At 50.5% G+C, this 12,466-nt stretch overlaps 4 protein-coding genes across 4 annotated transcripts; 3 read left to right on the plus strand and 1 right to left on the minus strand.

Annotated features, from left to right (window-relative positions):
- Nucleotides 1-469: 469 nt before the first annotated feature.
- On the plus strand, nt 470-1,905 carry NFIA_114950 (RNA-binding protein; the record flags this gene model as incomplete). The annotated part of the gene is made up of 4 exons (XM_001262858.1): nt 470-675; nt 751-855; nt 912-1,055; nt 1,107-1,905. 4 exons carry the CDS (start codon nt 470-472, stop codon nt 1,903-1,905), a joined length of 1,254 nt encoding a protein of 417 aa, XP_001262859.1.
- Nucleotides 1,906-3,351: 1,446 nt separating this feature from the next.
- NFIA_114960 (uncharacterized protein) lies at nt 3,352-5,418 on the plus strand (the record flags this gene model as incomplete). Its single annotated transcript, XM_001262859.1, has 3 exons — nt 3,352-3,448; nt 3,502-3,748; nt 4,098-5,418. The coding sequence occupies 3 exons, from the start codon at nt 3,352-3,354 to the stop codon at nt 5,416-5,418; spliced, it is 1,665 nt and encodes a 554-aa protein (XP_001262860.1).
- A 684-nt stretch (nt 5,419-6,102) lies between these two features.
- Nucleotides 6,103-7,994, plus strand: NFIA_114970 (uncharacterized protein; the record flags this gene model as incomplete). The annotated part of the gene is made up of 4 exons (XM_001262860.1): nt 6,103-6,573; nt 6,681-7,020; nt 7,073-7,615; nt 7,705-7,994. The coding sequence occupies 4 exons, from the start codon at nt 6,103-6,105 to the stop codon at nt 7,992-7,994; spliced, it is 1,644 nt and encodes a 547-aa protein (XP_001262861.1).
- A 1,204-nt stretch (nt 7,995-9,198) lies between these two features.
- somA (putative cAMP-dependent protein kinase pathway protein (Som1)) lies at nt 9,199-11,807 on the minus strand (the record flags this gene model as incomplete). The annotated part of the gene is made up of 5 exons (XM_001262861.1): nt 9,199-9,369; nt 9,433-9,699; nt 9,769-11,047; nt 11,115-11,266; nt 11,322-11,807. 5 exons carry the CDS (start codon nt 11,805-11,807, stop codon nt 9,199-9,201), a joined length of 2,355 nt encoding a protein of 784 aa, XP_001262862.1.
- Between the last annotated feature and the right edge of the window lie 659 nt (nt 11,808-12,466).

The raw sequence follows: 12,466 nt of genomic DNA on the forward strand, positions 1-12,466 counted from the left end.
CAGCGCTCGTTTCCAAATTCTGCGATCTCCAGCCTCACTTTGAAGGCGCTAGTCAAATTCTTGGTTCAATCGCACTCCTGTTGTGATTTCTGAGCCATTATCCATCATTGCCTCAATTCTATCTCGGCTTCTAGATCCTCATTTTACTAACCACTACTTGTGTATTCGTGACAGGGAGCGAATTAGTTTTCTTTCGAGTATAAACGAGCGTACGCTGTTCTCTCCTTAACGATTCCCAACGAATTTTCGGTTGAACGAGCCGTTTTCGGGATAGAAAGATTTCGTGCTTTGAACTTTAGTTTCGAGGTACGTAACCTCGCCGACGCGACTTTTCTGCCGCTTCTGCGCCATCGCACCTTCATCACATTCGATGGAAGTCATTTACGCGTTTTTCGCTAATACTAATTACTATGTTCCCAGATAACATTAACGCGATACCTATCTTTACGACCGTCGGAGTTTAGTCAACATGTCTTTCCAAAACTTTGACTCTTTCCAAAACCAGCACCCGTCAGCCGACGCTGCTGCTGCTGCCCCAGGCGCTCCGGCAACTGCGGATACCACAATGACCGGCCAGGCTGACCCTACCACTGGCTCTTTCCAGGGTCCTGCCCCCGGCGAGCCCTCAGCTGCTCCGGTGGCTCAGCAGGGCAATGAGGGAAAGACCACTCTCTGGTACGCTTGGCCTCGATCATCGCGCTCATGCGCATATTCGGAAAGACGCGTTCTTTTTTGCTGACCATCATTCAGGATGGGCGAGCTTGAGCCTTGGATCGATGAGAACTTCATCCGCAATCTGTGGTTCCAGATGGGCGAGCAGGTCAATGTCAAGATGATCCGTGACAAGTTTTCTGGGTGAGTTAATGGGAAATTTCTTACTCTTTTGAAGGCGATCCTAATGTTGGTAGTAGGAGCAATGCCGGATATTGCTTCGTCGACTTCGCTTCCCCTGCCGCTGCAGCCAAGGCCCTCTCTCTCAACGGGACCCCCATGCCCAACACCAACCGCGTGTTCAAGCTGAACTGGGCCACTGGCGGCGGTCTTGCTGATAGAAGGTGAGTGATGTACAATGTGAATCTGGGTTTAACGGAGATTGACTTGTGCAGCCGTGACGACCGTGGTCCCGAGTACTCCATCTTCGTTGGTGATCTCGGCCCTGAAGTCAACGAATACGTCCTTGTTTCCCTGTTCCAGAACCGGTTCCCGTCCTGCAAGTCCGCCAAGATCATGACCGACCCCATCAGCGGCATGTCTCGTGGCTATGGTTTCGTTCGCTTCTCCGACGAGAACGACCAGCAGCGTGCTTTGACCGAGATGCAGGGTGTCTACTGCGGCAACCGTCCCATGCGCATCTCCACCGCCACTCCCAAGAACAAAGGTCCTGGTGTTGTTCCCGGAGCCATGGGCATGCCTGGTCCCGCTGGCATGTACCCCCCAATGGGCGCTCCTCCCATGGGATTCTACGGTGCTCCTCAGCCTATGAACCAGTTCACTGACCCTAACAACACAACTGTTTTCGTTGGTGGGCTCTCTGGTTATGTCACCGAGGATGAGCTCCGCTCTTTCTTCCAGGGATTCGGCGAGATCACTTACGTCAAGATCCCTCCTGGAAAGGGTTGCGGCTTCGTTCAGTTCGTTCAGCGCCACGCCGCGGAGATGGCCATCAACCAGATGCAGGGATACCCCATCGGTAACTCCCGTGTGCGTCTCAGCTGGGGTCGCTCTCAGAACAACTCCGGCCCCGCTGGCAGCCCTTACCGCCCTGCCCCTCCCCCGCCTCCGATGTACCCCTCTATGGGCATGCCCCCAGCGCACCAGTACGGTGGTTTCGCGCCTATGAAGGTTGGTAGTCTCAATAATACTTCTGAAGCCCCTCGGTCATCTGATGAAGCTCAGTTTGATTAACGAAGACTTGTACAGTAAAAAGCGTTCGTTATTCTGAAGCACCTGCAGGAGTTTTGCGTCATTCCAACGATGGGTCTTTTGTGTCATAACACGTTTGCTATTTATTACTGCGAAGGCTCCCCTCTATAGCTCTTGATGGGCATTCTCTCCTGTGCTACTCGTTTGATCTCGTATGAGCGCTTTATTCACCGCAAGATTGAGCTCTTTCTATTTAAAGCTATCTCAATGTTCCTCATCATGCCATTACCCCTTTATTGATGTTTCTCTTGTTGTTCACCCACGCCCCAATGTCCCCTTCTATTCTCGTCATATTCGGCCCCTAGGTTACGTTGCTCATGTAACAGCAATTCAAATTGTTTATGCGCTTTCACCCTTGCCTTATTTCGTCTCTCCTCATGTCTCCTATACTCTTCGGGCAGGCATTCTGCGAAAAGTTCATCTCTCATGTCTTTCTCGTGAAGCAATCGAGTTCAATCGTGTTCCGCTATGAGGATGCTACGTCATGCTTTTTGCTAGACAGATGGCCTGTACAACACCCTTGTTTGCCCTCCTGTTTCTTCGATTTAGGTTTCATGGAAGATCAAATTTTCCCACTCATTCGACTCTTTCTTTTGTGCGCGAGAGGTCTATTTTCACCATGAAACTGGATTCTTTCCACAGGCATTGTGAGAGAGGGGAGGCGGATTCTCATCAGTTCACCATCATAGCATTGTAGGCCTTACGGAGGATTCACCGTCTGTCAATCTTCGCGTGCCTATGAAGTTCGCTCGGTGGCTCAATTGCATCATTGTTAAAAGGTTTACGGCGGTCTGTTGCGACTGCGAGCAGTCTCTGGGCGTTCCGAGGATATGCAAGCGTTCGTAACTTTTCTGGTTCTTTGCAACTCTTGGAGAGGTCTTCTGTTGCTTCCATATTCATCCACGTCTGGCGTTTACTCTCCTATCGTTTGTCTGCCCTTCACGGATGATTCCCCCTTTACCGACTAGCTCGCTGAGTTTATGTGCCGCTGCCTCCTCACAAGTGCGTATAGCGAAATAGATAGCCTTCAATACGCTTATTATCACTCTATCCCTCTCACTACGCCTTGTCACAGTACACGGCTTTCTCCTATACCATTTCTCATCGCAAGATATAAGGGCGCAAGTGTCTCGGCCCAGAGTGTCGGTTGACCTCTTTTCACGCCCACCTTCCGATTTAGGAAATCCTATTGCCAACTTGCTTATTAGAGCAGGAGCACCCATTGGTACCCAAATATCGCCTGATTTTGTCTTCACCTTCACGTCTTCCTCCATTGACTATCGTCTTCGAGGTCAGCTACTCAGGGCTTCTCCTCTTGTCCTTGGTCTGCACGTGCATGTGCTTTCATTTACTCAGTATTCTCTACAATACCCAGCTTCATGAGTCAGCTCTCATTCTTCCCGAGACTCGAAACCGCATAGGTTCAGGATGCGATACGAGAACTGGGATGTGCTGCTCTTCCCTGAGAGCTCCAAGGTGCCGATTCAGGAGTTCAGGACACAATGTTTCGTTACCCAAGAGGAAGGTCGGTGCCAATTCAGCCAGCAAGTACGACAGCTCTCACTCATGCCACTACAGTGGAGACTCCGTATATCAACAGTGCTGCCATCGTCAATCCAGGCTCTTACTTCATGCCGCGAGCTAGTGTTGTCCAACTGCCAGTTCTCACCACTTTCATCCCGAGTTTGCCCCAGAATACCCCGTTCCGAGTGTCTGTTCATAGCTGGGACAAACCTCGTCCCAGCCTTTTAATGGAGAGTTTGATGCAACCAGATGATGCCTTGCTCTTCGAGATCCGGATTTTCATTGATGGGCTATGTGTTTCGTAAGTCCATTCATCTGATACAACCCGTCTGAGCTCAAGAAATGTGCTAAATTGATCTACAACGCGTGCTAGAGGAAGTGTGTTCGGGCAGAGAACCAACTGGCCGCACATTATCGGTAACTTGGGCTTCTCATCCCCTATCCACCACATTGCAAGATAACTAATTACTTGTCCTTTCTATCCAGAGTTAAGTTCTCGTAGGAGTCCCTTCCTCATCCTCCATTGAGAGTACTCTGACAGGCTTTGAAGATGTTGATAAGAACGGAGATCAGGACTACCTTCGTTTCCCGCCTTTCCACCAAGATATTCTGGAACAAAGACACTGGGAAGCTGGAGACTTGCATGGCAGAATCAGAGTGGTTATAGCTGAAGGATTCGCTCGGCCAAATCGCAATCCTCCGTTCGAGAGAGTCAAGGATATAATTGCGTTTTCGTTCCAGCATGCGCCTCTGCGTAAGTGCTTTCTGATGATCTCTCTTCCCTCTAACCAAGTGGTCTCAGCTGATCCCAGAGCAGAAGTCCTAGAGTGCTCCAACATTGCCTGGCCTAATTCTGGCATGTGGTCCCGCGGGCAGCGTGTCTTCAAATACAATGCTGGAAGCGTTCTGAGTGGCACAAAGCAAGAAGAGGACCTACATGCCCACTCGCCAACTCGACATGAGAATCGAAGCGTGGTAGCCAACAGCAACCGCGTCAGTAACCCAGCGGCGTATACAGCTTGGCCGTATAGGAATTATCCACCACCTCCCCCGCCTCAGTGGCAAAATAGCAACAGGGAGACAACGTGGACGTATCAACCTACTCAAGAACCTCTCATGGCGGACCCTTTCATCGATCCACACATCCTTGACCCCGCTGCACGCCATCGAGGGGCAAGACCTTCTTGGGAGGACGTGTGTATGCCTGATTATATTTCCAATTCATCCAGCAGCCGCGCTATATCCAGCATGACCGGTATAAGCTACGAGCATAGCAAGCAACCAAGCATTGTTGCTCCTATTGATGAGGAAACGTATTCTCAACTTTTCGAGGGAGTCAGTCCCCCAAAGCCTCTCGCCTGCACTTCTCAAGCACCCAAGAATACGTCATCAGCATTACCTCCTGTTGCTTCTAAGCTTTCTGCTGCTGCCGAAGAGCGTTCATCGTCTTGTGTCAAGACAGCAAGGCGCCCGTCAATTCTGAAGGAGCTTTCACAGCCAGGATCCAGAAGCGTCTCTGGTTCCAGCGCCAAATCCAGTCTCCCTGCCGAGGCATTGCTGGAAGCTACAGCAACTTGCAAACTGCACGTTAGTCCTACTACACAGATCAGGAGCAAGAAGGAGGGAAACTCTTCGGATAACAAAGAGAATGAGGCCTCTAGCGAGACACCACGCCGGGATAATGACAAGGTCGACCGTACACCTACCAAGCTCACCGTGCGCACAAGTGGAAATTTCGAGACACCCATCGAGTCCAGACGACGCCGTTCTACCACGGGTTCTGCTCGTGGAGGCGTGAGTCTCATCGCTGAAAAAGAGACGGTGCTCCTCAGTCCGTCCAAGAACTTGCCCGTGGTCGAAGATCATGTCACCGTAGTGGAAGATCATGATCAACACGCAAGCTTTGGTGACTTTCTGGATGCGAAACTTCAGATTATCGACACCGCTGCCGATGCAGTCGAGATTGACTAACTCGGGCCATCCTCACCAAGTATCAATAGCATCTGATGGGTGGTGGAGAGAGTCGCTTGGGTTGCTTTGTCTGCTACGTCTTCGGCGTTCATGCTTTCGGAAGCATCCACACTCATTGATTGTTATATATGCTTCTAACTATATTATTATTGACGACAAGTTCGACTGGTGTCAAAGAGAGTTGATTATTGATGAACTTCCATCAGAGGAAGGCGATTTAGTATGTTCAATTGGTCAGTGTAGCCATACATAGTACTTATGGTCTGTAAAGCAAAAGACTGTACACTGAAGGGTTGCCTAGCGAAGATCCAGGCGCTCGTAGAACAATCCATACAAGATTGATTCGGGTCTGAATCAGCTCATCGCCCTGTTCCCTTTGGAGTTTGCATCATCAAGTTCGCTATAGAATGAGGGCTGTTCTGCTACTGCGAGATACAGTTTATCAGCTTATAAGGTAGGAATGCGAAAACAGCAGGAACCCATGGTGATATGGCAGAGATCACTGTATGCCTCTGCTGCCGCTACATTAGTTGCAGGGGCCTTCTGCGCATTCACTTATTCACTCCTTCTGTTTGTTTACTCGCCCACCTTCTTGCAGTCCCTCTCGTTTTGTGTTTATGTCTCTCCTTCTCCTCACAACTCCCTCCTCGCTCCTTTTTTCATCCCAATACATCATTATTCGACATGGATTCCGCTGAGAAGAGCAATCGTCTTGCCTTTGGCGTCACCTCATTTCCTTCCAGTACGCCTCACCAAGACAGCAATCAATCTGGACCTAATCATCAGATTGGTTTCACTTTCCGTCCCCCTCAGACTTGTGGAGGGTTTTCTCAGTGGGCCTCAGGTTCAGCTGGGCTTTTGAATACTTCATTTTCTGGGGATCATGCTCCTGACGTCTCTGAGAAGGCTAATCCAAGTAGTCCTGCTTGCAAGATGGAGTTGAATGCTAGTGAAAATACTCCTTCTACTGTTGCAGAAGGAGCGCCTGGGGCTTCGGCTGTTGTGGTACGAGGAGAACAAGAGCGGGACAGTCCCCCCGGGCTACTTGCTTCTGGTGCCATCGCCTCTGATCAGGCTGAAATGTCGGAGGTAATAAGCCTCGTACCAGTTGCAGCTGGTACATCGCGGGCGTACGTGGTATTCGAATCTCAGAAGGTAAGCCTATTTCACTCGACTAGGGCTAGGAATCCTCCAGTATACCCTTTCATCTTTATCACATCAGAATATCAGTACTGTTTCGAACTGACGGAAATTCCCTGCAGGTCCCGGGAAATTGTCTGCCCCTGGGCTCTCTCGATATTTCCACCCTTAGCAGCGACAAAGTCCTCTACTACTTCGGCGTACTGGCAATACAGGCTCTTCTACTTCCGAAGTTTCAGTGTGACTCCAGCAGGAGACGGGGCTTTTGGAAAGGCAAGTTGACTTTGTACGGGCTAACCTTTGAGTCGGACTATTCATTCCATACGCCTCTCCAAGCCAAAAGTGCTATGGCGCGTAAGGCCCTTGAGAAGCTGCTGAGCCCCTACTCTTCCTGGACGGTGCCGCCAGAGCCGATGGATTGCCCTCTGACGACGGGGTGGAGTTGGACCGACATCTTGAAAGGTACCTTACGCATCCTTACGTTGTGATGATAGCTAATGGTCTGATTTGACAGACTACTGCATCCAGAATGGTTTGCCGGAACCAACGTATACCAAGTACAATCACAAGCAAGGATGTCGCCATGAGGCTCAAGTAGCCAACTTTTCACGCTTTGGAGTGCTCAAGCATTACACTAAGGAGTGGAACTCAAAGAATTCTGCTGCACAAATGACTCTGTATGCGCTTTTGACGTTTGGTCAACTCCCGCCGGATGGCATCAGCGGCGCGGCCGCGCTACGAAATTTCGACGAGGGCCTGTTGGTTGTGGTCCCCAGAGAAACATTCCAAGCGGGTATAAGCAACGGGAATGATAGTTCGAAGGGTCCCCGCAAAAGGCTTGGTGAGGATCATGCTAGCAAAGGCCAAGCCAAAAAGCGAGTGGTCAAAGGCAGCTCCGAGGGCGTCAACGCCAACCTTTTACCCTTAGCCGGCAATTCTAGGTTGGCACCAATTGAAGAGCACGAGCAAAATGTAGAAAAGAGATGGAGCGTCAGTTATCGGGAACTCGAGTCAGCATTGGAGAGAGGCTGGGAGACATTCACAGGAAAGCTTCAGAGTAAGATCTCATCGTCATTGCTGTTTCAATCCACTTCTCCCTTGGCCTCCTACTGCTGCTTGTCCTCACACTGACTTTTTCGGAAATAGGAATATGTCAACTTCTCTCTCTAGAAGTCCCAGAGATCCGGATTGAGAGAAACAACGGCCATATGAAGGAAGGCGATTACAAGGCCGCTGCGTATTTCGGCAATGACCCCTTCCTGCGTCGTGCAAGTCCGATCGGAGAGTCCAAAGGCAGCATGTCCGAAGCGAAAGAAGCGTGTGCTCGAAAAGTGACTAGATACCTCATCGAGATGGTGAGGGAAGATACTCGCTTGGAAGATGAGGCAGCAAAAGAGATTGAGAGGATTAGAAACTGGGGGGGCATTAGCCACTAAGAGGACTATCTCCATCTCGGAGTGGATTCAAATGTATGAGTGGAGGAGCGTGCATCGAGGACAAACAAAGTTGATGTTCTTAGACCAATGATAGAGAATTGAAGGGTAGGAATGAAGCATCTACCTCCATCCTATCTTCGCAAGCATAATTCATACCACTGTTGGATTGAACAAAAGATAGACTGTCAGGATTGTATGGGACCTACTACGGTAGAATGGTTTGTCCAGATCATCTGCCGCAAGCCCTACCTCCATACCTGTTCAATGTACCTGTGCAATGCTCTTACTACTTGACAATACTTGGCCGGAGCATACTCTGAACTGTGTCTAGCCTCGCAGGGGCTAGCAAAGTCCCGTTTCAGATTGGAGTAATGAAAAGCAAGTGAATGGTAGTGTCGCCACAGCAGCTATTGTCCGAATTGCTAGAAAGTAAATAACACCAGCCAGAAAGACGCAGCTTTTTCCCTAAATTGCCAGCTAAGGGAAGGGGAAATACTATTAGGAGACTACATCATGCGATGCTCCTTAAAAGCCTTTCAGGATCAGTGTAAAGACAGAGAAACTGAACTAGGACAATAGATGTTTGAAGGTCTGCAACTTCCTCAATTCATAAGCCATTTCCGGAGAGAAACCTCTCCTTGACTAGGGTCTCATCACTTAACGCCGCAACGTACAGGAGCCACTGACTGGAGCCAAAACAGGAGACAACCAAAGAAAGAAGCTCAAGATAAGCAGGATAAGAGAACAGTAAAGGGGATAGAATAAAGGCACATTTTGAGGAGAGAATCTAAGAGATTCTGAAGGGACAAAAAGGATTTATGTTTAGTTATAACTTGGTGCCCATTCGGAAACTCACGAGAATAAAATATTAAGTAACGAGATAGAAAGTAAAGTGGGAAAAGGAAAAGAGAAGAATGTAGAGGCTCATAGTCACAGATACCCAGGTGAGTTAGATGCCATCAAAGACAGTGGAAGGCGGCTTGATAAACTGCAAAAAAGGAAGGGATATGCATGGAATACGACCAACGCCAGTCTCTCAGCAAGTATCCAATCATGTCAGCAGACAGTAACAAAGGAAATGAAGAAAGGAGAAGAATAACAGAGCAACCGAATAGCACAAGTTGGGCACAAGTTTGGAAAGTTTATGAAATGTACAGAGCAAGGGTATAATGGAGATTCAAAACTGAAGAACCGACGGACTCATTTATAAGCCATCTCCGGCGCCGGTCTCAACACCATCGGTTGGATAGGAGATGTTGGGGTCAAATCCGAATCCAGCAGTATCCGCATCGGTGTTGAGGAAGGTGTCGAAGTCGAAGTTCTCAAGGATATCGGGATTCTCTAAAGCGCTGAAATCAAGATTGAACGCAGACGCCTGTTATCTGTTAGTAACCATCGCTGAACGGGAAGTGCATGAAGGAATTGAGGAATATCATACATCAGGGATGCTGAGGTCATTGAAAGACTGCTGGGTCTGATCCGGGGGTGGTTGTTGCACAATAGGCTGAGGTGCTGGCGCCGATGTTGGCTGCTGCGGAGCACTCGTCGTCGGATTCGGCCCAGCCTTGTTAAAGGAGCTAGGATGCTGAGGGGTGATCGGAGTCGATGGAGTAGGTGTGGTTGGAGGATGTTCGGCTTCGGAGGAGGGTGTAGCAGCCGTGTTCGCGGCGGCGGCAGCGGCAGCGGGTTGCTTCTTCGTGGTTCGCTAGAATCGCGTTCAATAAGGTAAAACAAACACAGTAGATTTGCTAAAGATTGGGATGTAAAAACATACCTTCCGCGCAGTGTCCTTGGGCTCTTTCTTCTTCGGTGCCGGTTTACTCGTCTGCTGAGGTGTCGGAGGAGCAGCATTCTGGGTTTGAGGAGATGTCCGAGCAGTGTTGGCACCAGCTGGCGGAGCCTGCGGAGGAGGCATTGAGTTCTGAGTCTGAGGCGTCCCAGTAGATTGAGGTTGCTGGGCCGGAGATTGTTGTGGTGCCATGGGCTGGCCCTGTTGCTGCTGCCAATTGCCACTCGGGACCCGGTTGACTGCTCCAGCCGGAATGGGTTGGCCCATTTGAGGTCCGCTGAAAGCCGGATTAGAGCTCGGCGGACGCATACCGTTCGGACCGCCCATGGCATCCGGCATGCCCTTCATGAAGAACTGGCCGCCAGCCATGTCAGGAGGCATCTGGCCGCCGTTGAAGTTCATCGCAGCTGGCGATCCACGGTTCTGACCCATGGCGTCTGCCGCGCTTGGGGAGCCTGGGAGACCAGTCTGAGGCATCTTCGGCGTACCTCGTTTCATCTGATCGTTGGGGTTCGGTGACGTGCCCGCCCTGCTGCCTTGGGGAGAAGTGCCTGGAGGCAAGCCTTGCTGCCCAGGCATTGGAGGCTGGCCATCAGCACGAGACATGCTGTCCTGCTCTTGACGAGCCATCATCAGACGCCGCTTATTCTGCTGTTCAAGCAGCATCAACTGCATTTGGTAGTCCTGGAGAGCATGGTTACCGTGCTGACCGCCAGGTGTCTGCATCCCAGCCCGTACCTGGGCCATCTGACCATTCGCGCCGTAGTAGTCGCCGTTCATCGGATACATACCCTGGCCGTCTGGCATAGGCACCAGATCGGTCTGGTTCGGCATGACACCGGGGTTCATTAAGCCATTCGGAATGCCCTGGTTATTCAGTGCTGAGCGTGAGTGATGAAGGGCTAAGTTCTGAGCATATACCTGGATGGATTTTTGCTGAGCAGCAGGCCCTGGTTGCTGGAAACCCGCAAACTGGGCCGGATTCATCGCCCGTGGGTTGAGCCCGTTTTGCATCAACAGCGCTTGCGAGTTCGGCTGACCCGGCATGCCTTGTCCTTGACCCCGTCCATTGGGCGCCAACTGTTGTCCGTTCATAGGACCGTTCTCGAGGCGTGGCCGCTTCGAGGGTGAAGGCGCATTTTCCGCAGACGAGGGAGATTGCGGGCGGTGTCCGTTCATATCCATGTCAGAATGCTCTCTTTGCATCTGCTGCATCATGTGCATCTGCTGGTTTTTCTGAAGCTGTGCGATTTGCTGCTGCGAACTGTTTATATCTTCAATCAGTACAGAATTCTCGCGCAAGACAGCTGGGCTCTGAAGAGAATACGTACAGGCCACCGGTGTTATTCTGCAATACGGTCTTCTGAAGGTTTGCAGGGACCATGCCGTTGCGGCGCATATTGAGCGGACCCATCTGTCCGGGCATCACCGGTTGTTGCCGTAACAATTGGTTGTGTTGCTGCTCTCTTAGCCGCATCATATTCTACCGAATACCAATTAGACCCATTCCATCCGCAGCAGGAGAAGTGGGGAATTACCTGAGTGTGTTGAAGATACTGTCTCACGTCGTTGCTGTTGCCTTTCTTGCGCTGAGCCCAGAAGAAATCCCAGAACAGACTGAACCAATCCAAGAGGAAAGAGGATTGTTGACTTTCGCTCGCGAGATTAGGTCGAGGAAGGTCATCAGGAATCTTAATCTTGTCACCGTCCTTGCTATCGGTCATCATCGCATCGCCTTCGACGCCATTCATGTCTTCACGACGGTGACCCGGACTTGTTTTTGTAGGGGGTTCAGTGTTCAATTTGATCGACTCGTCTTTCACGAGAGCCCTTGCACATTCATGATAGCCACGTTTCAGAAAATAGTCGTAGATGTAGGTGTTGAGGTTGTTGATCATCGTCTCAGGTATGTTGTTCACATTTCCATCGTTACGAGGAGCCGTGGAACCGTTATTCATCATAGGAACACCACCAACCGGGCCCCCAACCCCAGGGTTCATCCCCGTCACATTCATCTGATTCATGGTGGCACTGCGAGGAGTTTGGCCACCCTGGCTTGCTGTTGGTCCCTTATGAAAGCCGTCGGTGAGATTCTGTTTCAGTGCGCATCCACAGTCTCGAGGCGAGATATCTCACCACAGATCGAAGACAAGGCGCGCGTGCGGACTGGTGGTATAGGGTACTTAAGACAGGTGGAGAAGGCGAAGTGACCGGCGCTTCGAACTCAGCAAACAAAGGCTCTGGTGATTCCCTTTCTCCAAATCAAGCACGAATACAAGATCGAGAACCAAAGTCGATATGCCCGAACCAACTCCAGATAACGTCCACAAATCTACCGATGCAAATCAGACACGGCGCTCATGCGAGTGCAAATTGAGAACCACAATGACTACCCACTGGGACAAGGAAAGCAAGCGTGATTGTCTCAGGAGCAGACGCGAATGGGGGACAATATTGTAAGGACCGATGCTTTTCAAGCGCAATCGGGGAAAAAGACCAGTATGGCACAGTACGTAGGATTTCTTAAGGGATTTATTGACCTTGGGTAAGGTTGGGACAGAAGCGAGGAGAGTGTAATAGAACAGCCAGAGGGTAAAGTGCGCGATAAGATTAAACGGGGTTTCGATGAGCGACACGAAGGGGCGAGAGGCGCAAGAAGATGGAGGAGAGGACGGGTGCGGCG

This window comes from Aspergillus fischeri, genomic scaffold, assembly GCF_000149645.3.
Source record: "Aspergillus fischeri NRRL 181 1099437636259 genomic scaffold, whole genome shotgun sequence".
NCBI lineage: Eukaryota > Fungi > Ascomycota > Eurotiomycetes > Eurotiales > Aspergillaceae > Aspergillus > Aspergillus fischeri.